The 12,877-nt window shown below is 39.6% G+C and overlaps 2 protein-coding genes and 5 long non-coding RNA genes across 8 annotated transcripts; 4 read left to right on the plus strand and 3 right to left on the minus strand.

Moving 5' to 3' along the window:
- The first annotated feature begins 759 nt into the window (after positions 1-759).
- Positions 760-2,285, plus strand: LOC124194429. The gene is made up of 3 exons (XR_006874788.1): positions 760-1,324; positions 1,437-1,762; positions 1,824-2,285. It is a non-coding gene; the product is annotated as an uncharacterized LOC124194429 (long non-coding RNA).
- Positions 2,286-3,097: 812 nt separating this feature from the next.
- LOC124194430 lies at positions 3,098-3,726 on the minus strand. The gene is made up of 3 exons (XR_006874789.1): positions 3,579-3,726; positions 3,381-3,518; positions 3,098-3,160 (listed from the first exon to the last, which is right to left on the minus strand). It is a non-coding gene; the product is annotated as an uncharacterized LOC124194430 (long non-coding RNA).
- Positions 3,727-3,806: 80 nt separating this feature from the next.
- Positions 3,807-4,893, minus strand: LOC124194432. 2 transcript variants are annotated; one of them, XR_006874792.1, is made up of 6 exons: positions 4,808-4,893; positions 4,604-4,711; positions 4,446-4,502; positions 4,253-4,385; positions 4,056-4,186; positions 3,807-3,927 (listed from the first exon to the last, which is right to left on the minus strand). It is a non-coding gene; the product is annotated as an uncharacterized LOC124194432 (long non-coding RNA). The 2 variants fall into 2 exon arrangements; XR_006874791.1 differs by having other exon boundaries at positions 4,249-4,385.
- Positions 4,894-4,901: 8 nt separating this feature from the next.
- On the plus strand, positions 4,902-5,779 carry LOC124194431. The gene is made up of 3 exons (XR_006874790.1): positions 4,902-5,036; positions 5,097-5,234; positions 5,455-5,779. It is a non-coding gene; the product is annotated as an uncharacterized LOC124194431 (long non-coding RNA).
- Positions 5,780-6,330: 551 nt separating this feature from the next.
- Positions 6,331-7,856, minus strand: LOC124194433. The gene is made up of 3 exons (XR_006874793.1): positions 7,292-7,856; positions 6,854-7,179; positions 6,331-6,792 (listed from the first exon to the last, which is right to left on the minus strand). It is a non-coding gene; the product is annotated as an uncharacterized LOC124194433 (long non-coding RNA).
- Positions 7,857-10,130: 2,274 nt separating this feature from the next.
- Positions 10,131-10,934, plus strand: LOC124194839. Its single transcript, XM_046589222.1, has 4 exons — positions 10,131-10,304; positions 10,387-10,493; positions 10,548-10,632; positions 10,761-10,934. The coding sequence occupies exons 1-4, from the start codon at positions 10,131-10,133 to the stop codon at positions 10,932-10,934; spliced, it is 540 nt and encodes a 179-aa protein (XP_046445178.1).
- A 651-nt stretch (positions 10,935-11,585) lies between these two features.
- Positions 11,586-12,333, plus strand: LOC124194436. The gene is made up of 3 exons (XM_046588623.1): positions 11,586-11,709; positions 11,813-11,964; positions 12,049-12,333. The coding sequence occupies exons 1-3, from the start codon at positions 11,608-11,610 to the stop codon at positions 12,302-12,304; spliced, it is 510 nt and encodes a 169-aa protein (XP_046444579.1). The 5' UTR covers positions 11,586-11,607; the 3' UTR covers positions 12,305-12,333.
- The last annotated feature ends 544 nt before the right edge of the window (positions 12,334-12,877 follow it).

Below are 12,877 nucleotides of genomic sequence, written 5' to 3' on the forward strand. Positions count from 1 at the left end.
TCGAAGGTCACGGAGATCATTACGTGAAACGTATCATGCGACGGCGGAGAGGTTGGGTGAGAAAGCTACGTGTTTCATCATTATCAAATAGGTACAATGCCCGCAAGGCTTAAGAGGTGAGGGTGATCAAAAAAATCGTATAAAAAGGAGAGAGAAAAGGCCAGAGACATCAGTCGAGTGAGCATCTCCGACACGGCAACAACTGCTGTGCCCTATCTGTCACCATCTGCCTTCTTCACCGTATTGCCAGTTCGCATCCATGGGTAAATATTCTGTTTGTTTTTTTTTACATTGAGATTGGTATCAATCCTACTTGTTTCTTGATGTATGAATGTATTGAATATTGATGTTTTAATTTGTTTACTGTCTAGTTAATAAGGTGTCGTATGCTGTTGGGTGTTGTATCGTTGATGGCTGGGTCGACCACTGGTGTACCGATGTCTCCTGGGTATGGCGGATACCAAACCGCAACGCCGCCGCCTTACTATCCAAGAGCAACTAACGCAACGACCAGTTACTGCACCGAGATCTCCAAGTACTACACCCCTAAGGCACCGGAGTTTTGTACCACAACTTACGCTGCCCCGAGCCACTACACTGACGTCCTGAAGTATTACTCTGCCCCGAGTTACTACACCACCAAGGTGACGGAGCATGACTACGCATGCTGCCCCATCCTACTACACAGAGGCTTTCAAGTATTACTCTATTCTCAGCTACTTATTGCACTGATTTTCCTAAATACTATTCTGTTCCCAGGTGCTACACCGAGGCTCCCGCTGATTACTCCACCAAGACGGTCGAGTACTACACCGAAGCGGTAAACTACTACTCTGCCCCGATCTACACAACCACAACTGAGGCGGCCAAGGATGACGCAGTTCCGTCTTGCTACACCGAAGCTACTCTTTTGTTCTACGTTGAACAGAAATACTACACTGATGCTCCAGTTCACTACACCACAACCTACGCTACACCGCAGCCCCCAAGCACTACATCGAAGAAGCCGCCTATTACACAACAACGTATGCTGCCTAGTTTACTACACCGAGGCTCCTAAGTACTACATCACTAAGGCACTGGAATTCTACACGTCTATGTATGCTGCCCCTTCCTACTACACCGAGGCGCCGCCTCTTCAACACTGAAGCTCTTAAGTACTACACTACAACCTACGCTGCCCCGAGCTACTACACCTACGTCCCGAAGTATTACTGTGCGTAAAATGAGTCGTCAGAAAAAAAAAAGAAGTCGGTCCCCGAACTGCAGTGCCCTATCTGTCACCAACTGCATTCCTCATCGTGTAATCCATTCGCAATTATGGGTAAATATTTTTATTTTTACATTGAGTTGTGTATCAATTCTGTGTTTTTTTTCTATTTGTTAATATGCCTGTTAATATGTAGTATTAATGTTTAAATTTATTTACTGTTTAGATATCTATGGCGTCATGCTCCTATTGTGTCTTGTTCGTTGATTGGTGGGTCGACCGCTGGTGTAGCGATGTATCCTTGGTAAGGCGGAAATCAAACCGCAACGCCGCTGCCTTCCTACACAACTTACACAACGACCAGTTCCTGCACCGAGGTCTTCAAGTACTACACCACTAAAGCACCGGAGTTTTATACCACAACTTACGCTGCCCCGAGCCACTACACTAAAGCCCTGAAGTATTACTCTGCCCTGAGTTACTACACCATCTAGGCGATGGAGTGCTACATGACTACGTATGCTGCCCATCCTACTACACCGAGGCTCCCAAGTATTATTCTGTTCTCAGCTACTTATTGCACCTATTTTCCTAAGTACTACTCTGTTCCCAGGTGCTACACCGAGGCTCCCGCTGATTACTCCACCGAAGCGGCAAAGTACTTCTCTGCCCTGATCTACACAACCACAACTGAGGCGGACAAGTATTACGCAGTCCCGAGTTGCTACCCAAAAGCAAAAGCTGCCCTTTCGTGCTACGTTGAACAGAAATACTACACTGATGGTCCAGTCTACTACACCACGACCTACGCTACACCTAGCTACAACACGGCAGCCCCCAAGTACTACACCGAAGAAGCCGCCTATTACATAACTACGTACGCTGCCTAGTTTACTACATCGAGGAATTTAAGTATTACCCTGCTCCAAACTACTACCAAACTGAGGTTCATATTTATTGCAATTCTCCCGATTATGTCACCACTACTCACGCTGCTCTGACCTTTACACCGAAGTTCTGAAGTATTTCTCTGGATTTGTTGAAAGATTGCTGGAATACAAAATTGATTGATAAATCACAAGTGCATGTCTCTATTTTCTCCTCAAGTACCTTTCCTGCTGCTGATTATTGCATGATGTGAGAAAATATTTCTGAGTGTTATGTAAACTTACAAATAATTGATCTTGCAAATACAACAATGAAAATTCAAACTCATGTTCTATATTTCAATAATATTAACTTTCCTTTTATGAATAATTATTTTCTATCATTAAAATTCAAGTCCAACAACCAATATTTTTTTGAAAAAAATCAAAGTCCACACACCTATTATTTCTGCTAAGTCCAGACTTTTGTTTTTGAAAAAAAATTTAAAAAAATTCCCCTTACACAAAGTTTTTAAAAAATTTTCGCGAAAAATTTTATTCGAATATTTTATTGCAACAAAATTTATTTTATTTGAATATTTTATTTCATACAAAATTTTTTTAAATAATATTTACATTTATTTTTCCTGTGGCCCCCAGGGGGGGGGCCTGTCGCTTTCTCTACCGCGATAATAACATGATGCAAGTTATATGCAAGTTATTATTTGTTTGGCGCAGAAAGCTTGTTTAATCTAGCAGTTCTCGACTGTGTCAAACCTGATATTGATCAGGTTGCCTCAGTCGTATACTGCATGATTGAATGAAAACTCGAAAGACAACACATCAAACTTTTAAGTCAGCACACAGTTAACACAGAGAAATTTCATGGCATGGATAAAAACGACAACACAAAAATTTTCAAGTCAGGAACCCAGATGGAACAGCTCAGCTACAACAGCACAGCAACTTCTGGATTACACTGCAACCGCATGCTGCATACAAGGGTTCAATCTGTCTTCGTCACACCTTTCACCATTTGGCTGCAACAAGGTAACCAACAGCGTTGAAGAAGTGTTTGTTATACCTATTTAAGAAAAGAAAATTATTTTTGAGAAACACAACTGTGTACACATGCATACTCATTATAACAAAAGAATGCAAAGAGTAACAGAAGACTACGCAGCCCAACAGAATGACTTTGATATCTGATTCAATATTTCTATAGTAGCGGAGCAAATTGGTCTACTCTCTAGTCATGTTATTTAAAACTGTAATTTTGTAAGACATTTGATTAAAATAATTACTTTTTGCTGTTGCATGCGATGAGACGTACGTCTAAGGCAGGCAGCGAGACACACGAGGCACGCCATTTCGGAAATGTACAGGCACTTCCAAGTCTGAGTTGAATGATTTGGCAAATTGGTTACTATGAGCTAAATCACCTGTAAATTTTCACATCAACATTTTACATTCAATAAAAATAGGAAATTGACAATAAATACCTTTTAATTTTCATCGTGAGAAACGTCACAACCAACAACCCATTTCTGCTGCGTCTTGGAACAAAATGGCCGATAAGCGTCCCTGAAGACACTCGCGCTACCTGGTGGACATTATTTCAGTCACTTATTCACAGCCACCTATTGACAGCCATTACTCATTAGATAATTGTGTTGAGTGGTTGTCAAAAGTTTTCCTATTTTTCCATGAAAATTACCGATGAACGGCTGGATTGCTTGCTTCGAGACAGCACGGAGCAACTCAATTGAATTGACATGCCTTTCGGCTTTCACTAGCTGGCACGAAATGAATCAAATGAGCATGAACACCAGATTACTCCAGCAGCTTTCCCTATGACACAAATACACAAAGTTTTTAGTTAGCTTTTCACACTTTGTAACTCTTTCAACATAAAAATCTATAATATTAACAGAAAGTGTTGGGGGGGGGGGGGGGTCAAGACAAAAAATTAAACTTACAATTTTCTGAAGAAAAGAATGATTTTCCTGCCTGTGGCTGAAAGGCAACAGCACCAGTTTTCTGTGTTAGAGTACGTACAGTGAGTTGAGTTCCAACCAACTTTGGCATCAAACAGTTAGTCATGTTGAATCTAAAGGAAATATGTCAATAAATATTCCAACATTAATCAGATAAACTAAAGTTAATGGCTACCTACTGCTTGTGTTTAACATTCAGAAAAATACAACACATGTTGGTATTTGCCCTGCATTTGTTCATATTCTTCTCTTAAGCTGCTGCAATAAACCTGAAGATTGGCCAAGATGATATGATATTTTTCATAGTTTTCCCTATGACAGAAAATACAATCTATGACATCAAATAAAAGTTTAAAACCGAAAGAAGAATACTTGTATGTCAATGAATTATTTGTTGAAAAACAAACATGTCCACACTGGGGTAGTGACCTACCAAGATCAATAGAAAATGCTGATAATTAGACGAATATTAACTAAGTCTGGAAACAAGTATTTTAAAAAATTGTGACTAAGACATTTTTGGTTTTTACCTGTATTAACTGCATGATGCATTCAGCAGAACGAAGATTTTTAATAAAAGAGTTGGTGTTAGTGATGGTAGGCAACTTGTATGCTACTGTTTCCTTTCCAGTTCCTTCCTACAGGTTAGATAGAGGAATTTTGAATTTAATCCAGCACACATAAGGAATAAACCACATCACAAACAATTTGCACAGAAACGAACTTGAATTTACTTATGAATTCATCGGTAATTTTCATGGAAAAATAGGAAAACTTTTGACAACCACTCAACACAATTATCTAATGAGTAATGGCTGTCAATAGGTGGCTGTGAATAAGTGACTGAAATAATGTCCACCAGGTAGCGCGAGTGTCTTCAGGGACGCTTATCGGCCATTTTGTTCCAAGACGCAGCAGAAATGGGTTGTTGGTTGTGACGTTTCTCACGATGAAAATTAAAAGGTATTTATTGTCAATTTCCTATTTTTATTGAATGTAAAATGTTGATGTGAAAATTTACAGGTGATTTAGCTCATAGTAACCAATTTGCCAAATCATTCAACTCAGACTTGGAAGTGCCTGTACATTTCCGAAATGGCGTGCCTCGTGTGTCTCGCTGCCTGCCTTAGACGTACGTCTCATCGCATGCAACAGCAAAAAGTAATTATTTTAATCAAATGTCTTACAAAATTACAGTTTTAAATAACATGACTAGAGAGTAGACCAATTTGCTCCGCTACTATAGAAATATTGAATCAGATATCAAAGTCATTCTGTTGGGCTGCGTAGTCTTCTGTTACTCTTTGCATTCTTTTGTTATAATGAGTATGCATGTGTACACAGTTGTGTTTCTCAAAAATAATTTTCTTTTCTTAAATAGGTATAACAAACACTTCTTCAACGCTGTTGGTTACCTTGTTGCAGCCAAATGGTGAAAGGTGTGACGAAGACAGATTGAACCCTTGTATGCAGCATGCGGTTGCAGTGTAATCCAGAAGTTGCTGTGCTGTTGTAGCTGAGCTGTTCCATCTGGGTTCCTGACTTGAAAATTTTTGTGTTGTCGTTTTTATCCATGCCATGAAATTTCTCTGTGTTAACTGTGTGCTGACTTAAAAGTTTGATGTGTTGTCTTTCGAGTTTTCATTCAATCATGCAGTATACGACTGAGGCAACCTGATCAATATCAGGTTTGACACAGTCGAGAACTGCTAGATTAAACAAGCTTTCTGCGCCAAACAAATAATAACTTGCATATAACTTGCATCATGTTATTATCGCGGTAGAGAAAGCGACAGGCCCCCCCCCCTGGGGGCCACAGGAAAAATAAATGTAAATATTATTTAAAAAAATTTTGTATGAAATAAAATATTCAAATAAAATAAATTTTGTTGCAATAAAATATTCGAATAAAATTTTTCGCGAAAATTTTTTAAAAACTTTGTGTAAGGGGAATTTTTTTAAATTTTTTTTCAAAAACAAAAGTCTGGACTTAGCAGAAATAATAGGTGTGTGGACTTTGATTTTTTTCAAAAAAATATTGGTTGTTGGACTTGAATTTTAATGATAGAAAATAATTATTCATAAAAGGAAAGTTAATATTATTGAAATATAGAACATGAGTTTGAATTTTCATTGTTGTATTTGCAAGATCAATTATTTGTAAGTTTACATAACACTCAGAAATATTTTCTCACATCATGCAATAATCAGCAGCAGGAAAGGTACTTGAGGAGAAAATAGAGACATGCACTTGTGATTTATCAATCAATTTTGTATTCCAGCAATCTTTCAACAAATCCAGAGAAATACTTCAGAACTTCGGTGTAAAGGTCAGAGCAGCGTGAGTAGTGGTGACATAATCGGGAGAATTGCAATAAATATGAACCTCAGTTTGGTAGTAGTTTGGAGCAGGGTAATACTTAAATTCCTCGATGTAGTAAACTAGGCAGCGTACGTAGTTATGTAATAGGCGGCTTCTTCGGTGTAGTACTTGGGGGCTGCCGTGTTGTAGCTAGGTGTAGCGTAGGTCGTGGTGTAGTAGACTGGACCATCAGTGTAGTATTTCTGTTCAACGTAGCACGAAAGGGCAGCTTTTGCTTTTGGGTAGCAACTCGGGACTGCGTAATACTTGTCCGCCTCAGTTGTGGTTGTGTAGATCAGGGCAGAGAAGTACTTTGCCGCTTCGGTGGAGTAATCAGCGGGAGCCTCGGTGTAGCACCTGGGAACAGAGTAGTACTTAGGAAAATAGGTGCAATAAGTAGCTGAGAACAGAATAATACTTGGGAGCCTCGGTGTAGTAGGATGGGCAGCATACGTAGTCATGTAGCACTCCATCGCCTAGATGGTGTAGTAACTCAGGGCAGAGTAATACTTCAGGGCTTTAGTGTAGTGGCTCGGGGCAGCGTAAGTTGTGGTATAAAACTCCGGTGCTTTAGTGGTGTAGTACTTGAAGACCTCGGTGCAGGAACTGGTCGTTGTGTAAGTTGTGTAGGAAGGCAGCGGCGTTGCGGTTTGATTTCCGCCTTACCAAGGATACATCGCTACACCAGCGGTCGACCCACCAATCAACGAACAAGACACAATAGGAGCATGACGCCATAGATATCTAAACAGTAAATAAATTTAAACATTAATACTACATATTAACAGGCATATTAACAAATAGAAAAAAAACACAGAATTGATACACAACTCAATGTAAAAATAAAAATATTTACCCATAATTGCGAATGGATTACACGATGAGGAATGCAGTTGGTGACAGATAGGGCACTGCAGTTCGGGGACCGACTTCTTTTTTTTTTCTGACGACTCATTTTACGCACAGTAATACTTCGGGACGTAGGTGTAGTAGCTCGGGGCAGCGTAGGTTGTAGTGTAGTACTTAAGAGCTTCAGTGTTGAAGAGGCGGCGCCTCGGTGTAGTAGGAAGGGGCAGCATACATAGACGTGTAGAATTCCAGTGCCTTAGTGATGTAGTACTTAGGAGCCTCGGTGTAGTAAACTAGGCAGCATACGTTGTTGTGTAATAGGCGGCTTCTTCGATGTAGTGCTTGGGGGCTGCGGTGTAGCGTAGGTTGTGGTGTAGTGAACTGGAGCATCAGTGTAGTATTTCTGTTCAACGTAGAACAAAAGAGTAGCTTCGGTGTAGCAAGTCGGAACTGCGTCATCCTTGGCCGCCTCAGTTGTGGTTGTGTAGATCGGGGCAGAGTAGTAGTTTACCGCTTCGGTGTAGTACTCGACCGTCTTGGTGGAGTAATCAGCGGGAGCCTCGGTGTAGCACCTGGGAACAGAATAGTATTTAGGAAAATCAGTGCAATAAGTAGCTGAGAATAGAGTAATACTTGAAAGCCTCTGTGTAGTAGGATGGGGCAGCATGCGTAGTCATGCTCCGTCACCTTGGTGGTGTAGTAACTCGGGGCAGAGTAATACTTCAGGACGTCAGTGTAGTGGCTCGGGGCAGCGTAAGTTGTGGTACAAAACTCCGGTGCCTTAGGGGTGTAGTACTTGGAGATCTCGGTGCAGTTTAACTGGTCGTTGCGTAAGTTGCTTTTGGGTAGTAAGGCGGCGGCGTTGCGGTTTGGTATCCGCCATACCCAGGAGACATCGGTACACCAGTGGTCGACCCAGCCATCAACGATACAACACCCAACAGCATACGACACCTTATTAACTAGACAGTAAACAAATTAAAACATCAATATTCAATACATTCATACATCAAGAAACAAGTAGGATTGATACCAATCTCAATGTAAAAAAAAACAAACAGAATATTTACCCATGGATGCGAGGCAATACGGTGAAGAAGGCAGATGGTGACAGATAGGGCACAGCAGTTGTTGCCGTGTCGGAGATGCTCACTCGACTGATGTCTCTGGCCTTTTCTCTCTCCTTTTTATACGATTTTTTTGATCACCCTCACCTCTTAAGCCTTGCGGGCATTGTACCTATTTGATAATGATGAAACACGTAGCTTTCTCACCCAACCTCTCCGCCGTCGCATGATACGTTTCACGTAATGATCTCCGTGACCTTCGAGCATGAAAAAAATGCAAACTGGCCTTTTCTTCTTTAGGTTGGCGTTGCTGGGGATGGGTCTACAACAACAAATATCAAAATGAATATCAAATGGCTGAGCCTTGTGGCTATTATACCTGCTTGATAATGATGAAACACGTACCTTTCTCACCCAACCTCTACACCACCGCATTGACAGTTTTACACGTAATTTTCACCGTGACCTTCAAGCGTGCAGGAAATGCAAACTAGCCTTTCCTTCTGCAGGTTGATGTTGCTGGAGAATGGGAATACATCTGGGGAATGGGTCTACAACAACCAATATCAAAATGAATACCAAAAAACCAGACATTCTTTTGAAGAGAGGTTTGGTAAATGGTTCAATCCAAGCCGACGAGTTATTCTTGGGGCCACGATGGAAATCTTGAACGACGTCGGGCTAGTTGCTTTAATTCTTGTTCAGGTCGGACGAAGACGGTTTGTTTTGTTGACATCACTGGGAATTTCTTTTATATCCTGCAAAATACGTCAAAAATAATTGGTTGTATTAAATTGGCTAAATAAACCAAAACTTCGACAGCAATCCAGTCCTTCAGACCAAGTGTTTAGACACTCGCAAACGCAAATCTGCCATAAAACGCACTTTATATGACCGACCCTAGCTCAAAAACTTTAAACTGTATAGAGATCAAAGCTCACTTGAAAGATTAATGTAAATTTAGCAAAGTTGCTTTTGGAGTACTGTGGATAAGATGAAAAGTAACAGAGGTTTAGTTTGCAACTTTAAAAAAGTGTGTAGGTAAGGTTTAGGAAACAAAGGGAAGCAATGCGCTTTCGAATCCCCGCCCAGCAACAAAGATCACATCATAATTATTTAATCATATAGATCTATAAGACAATTATAATAAATGAATCACTAACCCCTAGGAGCAGAACAACAAAATCAATCACTATGGCTACCGCATAAATATTTTTGATTTCATGTCCGGTTACGCTCTTATATTTTGAAATTTATATTTAAGCACAACGACCTCAAAATATTGAGAAGGTTCTTCATAAGCTGATAACTTGTTTCTTCTACCAGCCCTCCCAAATCTCGCGTCATCATAATCCGTCATTTAATTAGCAGCAATTCCACCTCGATTCCGGAGCATGAGTCGTTCAATACCAGTAAATTTATCACGGAGCTATCCAACGAACTATCCAACTTTTGGTTCATTGCATTTGTCAGTTATTTAGTTTCGTTCTCTGTCCACAGTGCTCTGTCTGTCAGCTACGTTAAGGGAACCGCTTGTCAAACACACAGTATTTATACTTCAATAACTATTCCAGCAAGTTCCAAAATGCTCAGGCACTACCAGTTCGGTAAAAAAAAAAAATATTCTGTTCAATCGCACAGGTTACCTGTACACGAAATGCATCAATTTTATAGACAAATTCGGTTAAACGAATTTTAAAGTTGCCGATACACGATACACGACAAACCCAAACCAGATTGCTTGCTTGCTATAAAACCCAGTTCACAGTCGACGGCAAAATGGCACTAGCGGTTATTCGTTTGCCTGTTTCAGCGATGGCTAAACTTTGGGTGAAATTACTGGTAACTTATTGCTTTTACTTGTTTTGTCAATCGAACGCCAACTCTACCACGGCAATGGCAAAATGGTCGTCAGAGTTGAATAAAAAACATCTTGTGGTTCTCGTATCAGAGGTAGGCAATTCAATAAAGTTTAAACATGTTACGTACATACATTTTTGCAAAGAAAAAAATGTAATTTTATTTGGCGAGAAAGTATCCGGTATCACTGAAGATCCAAAGGAACTCGACAGGCCAAGTGATTAAATTGTCCGGCGTTTCATCTCTGATATTAGAATGGCTATCTCGTCGATACCAATTTGAGTATGTAAAACAATTGAAGACTAAAACTTAAATATTGAGTTGTCAATATTTTAGCTACACTATCCTGGACGTCAATGTAACTACCCTTGAAGATGGAGGACCGAAATTACCCGGAATAATTAGTTACGCAACTAGGGGAGTAAGTAAATGACGTACACATTCAATTTGCATAAGAAAGTAATAAAAAGTTAAATTAAATACTAAAAAAAAAAAATAATGCTCTGCACTTCTCAAAGTTCGTTCATTGCTTATCGCGTTTATATTTAGGAATGTGACGTCATTATTGCAGTCATCCGACAAACCCCACAACGTTTACGTCTTCTGGAACTCGTTCACCCCTGGATGTACGCGTCGATGGCCTTTATGATCCCAATGCCTGAGGTTTCACAAAATAACGTTGACGCCGTCGTCAAGCCATTTCAGTTCTGGGTTCGTTATTGATAACAATAAAATTTGGATCGTCTATCTATTTTCTGCGTGAACCCTGAACATATTTTTCCTTTTTTCTTAAAATCCCGTTCCCTTGTGCGCATTCTGTAACGATATCAGGTTTGGATGGCGTTCATTTTTGCTACAACGTCCGTTATTGCTACCCTATCGTGTTTCAATCGATTGTTTCAATCGAAGGATCGATCCATTCAAAAAAATACTGCAATACTTTCTTCAGTTGAGGTGATAAAAAACATTCCCATGTACGTAGTCGGAACACTTTTGAATCAAGGTAAAAATATCGAAAAAATATTTGATTTATATGGGAATTAACTAGCATTAGTCTCCTTTATTTTTATTTGATAGGTGGCGTCATAACGAACAAGTTAATTTCGATCCGACTAGTGGTAGGAGCCTGGTGTCTTCTGACACTGGTTATGCTAAATGTCTACAATGGAGTTCTCATTTCTTACGTAACGGAATCGGGTCGACCACAACCGATCATTACTTCGTTCTATGACGCAGCGTATGACTCTAATATCATCCTGGTTCTCGATAAAGGACTTGGCGCCGATATTGTGATTTCGGTACGATTTTCATTTAAAAAAAATGAATAGTGCAACCATATTTCAAAATTTTGAGTTTGAATAATTTGCAGTCGGCACAACAAGGATTGTACAAGGCAATGAAGGACAAATTGGCAGCACATACCAATTCCAGATGTCTCTCCACTCAGCAATGTGTCGATCTAGTAAAATCTTTGCCACCCCGTTACGTTTACCTAAACGTAAGTGAATAAATTCAATAATAAAAAAAAAAAAAACAGTATATATAACATGTAGTAAAGTGTGTTGTTTAAATAAGCTAATTATTATATTAATTATGGGCAGTCTGTAGTAGGATTAAAAGCCGCCATAAGAAAAGATTACATGGAAACGCGGCAGTGCAAACTGACTATAGCTGGAGAAGACCCATTAGTGAAACAGGTTGTCGGTTGGGGACTAGCTAAACACAGCCCTTATCTGGAGGAATTCAATCGAGGGTAATTTCTAGCATTGTGAATATCCTATGGTGTTGCGATGAGTATTATTATTAGTTCCGTTATTATTTTTTGTTTTGTTTGCAGAACCGCACGTCTTTTTGAATTAGGATTAATATCTTTGTGGCAGAACTGGTATGAGCCAAATTCTAAGCCTTGCTATGACGACAGGAAAAATAGCGGTGAAAACAAGAACAAGGAAAAGCCCCTGGTTCGATTGTCTTTGACCAATTTGACAGGGGCATTTGCTGTTTTAGCTTTTGGATGTGCCTTGTCCTTCCTAACTTTCTTAGGAGAAATTATAATTTTCCATGGAAAAAACAATTGGACTTCGAGGAATTGAATTTTAACCCGCCAAGGAAGCCGGGATAACATTCTGACGAAATAGAAAACTTGGCACACGGATACGTTAATTCGTATCTTAACTATTTAGTCTAATATAGTTATTACTCCGAATCAAGCACGCTGATGAAAAAAATCATCGAGTCAATCCTTTCATTTAATAAATCACAAAATTTAGCATTTTATTCTTCGCAAAACAACATCAATGTTAGCACGAAAATTGAGAAAAAAAAGCAGCAAGGAATCACCAATCATCTGCTACCGAGTTCAATTGAAATACCACAACACTCGACGCTTTTTAAATATTCTGTGAATTTAATTAGACCGGCATTCTCGCAGCAATTTAATGTTTAATGGACTTGTCGGATTTTACTTATCAAGCTGTAAAATGGCCTCACGCACGAAATAAATCTATTGAATCAAATACTGCCTTTTATCTATTTTAAATATCAACCACGAAGAAAGAGCATAACACATCACTGATTAGAACGCGGCATATCGTTTCTTTTCCAAAATTTGGGGATACGATGCACTTTAGGCTACGACATCGACCCTAAAAGTCTGTCAAGTTTCC

The sequence above is a fragment of the Daphnia pulex genome, chromosome 5 (genome assembly GCF_021134715.1).
Source record: "Daphnia pulex isolate KAP4 chromosome 5, ASM2113471v1".
Lineage (NCBI taxonomy): Eukaryota > Metazoa > Arthropoda > Branchiopoda > Diplostraca > Daphniidae > Daphnia > Daphnia pulex.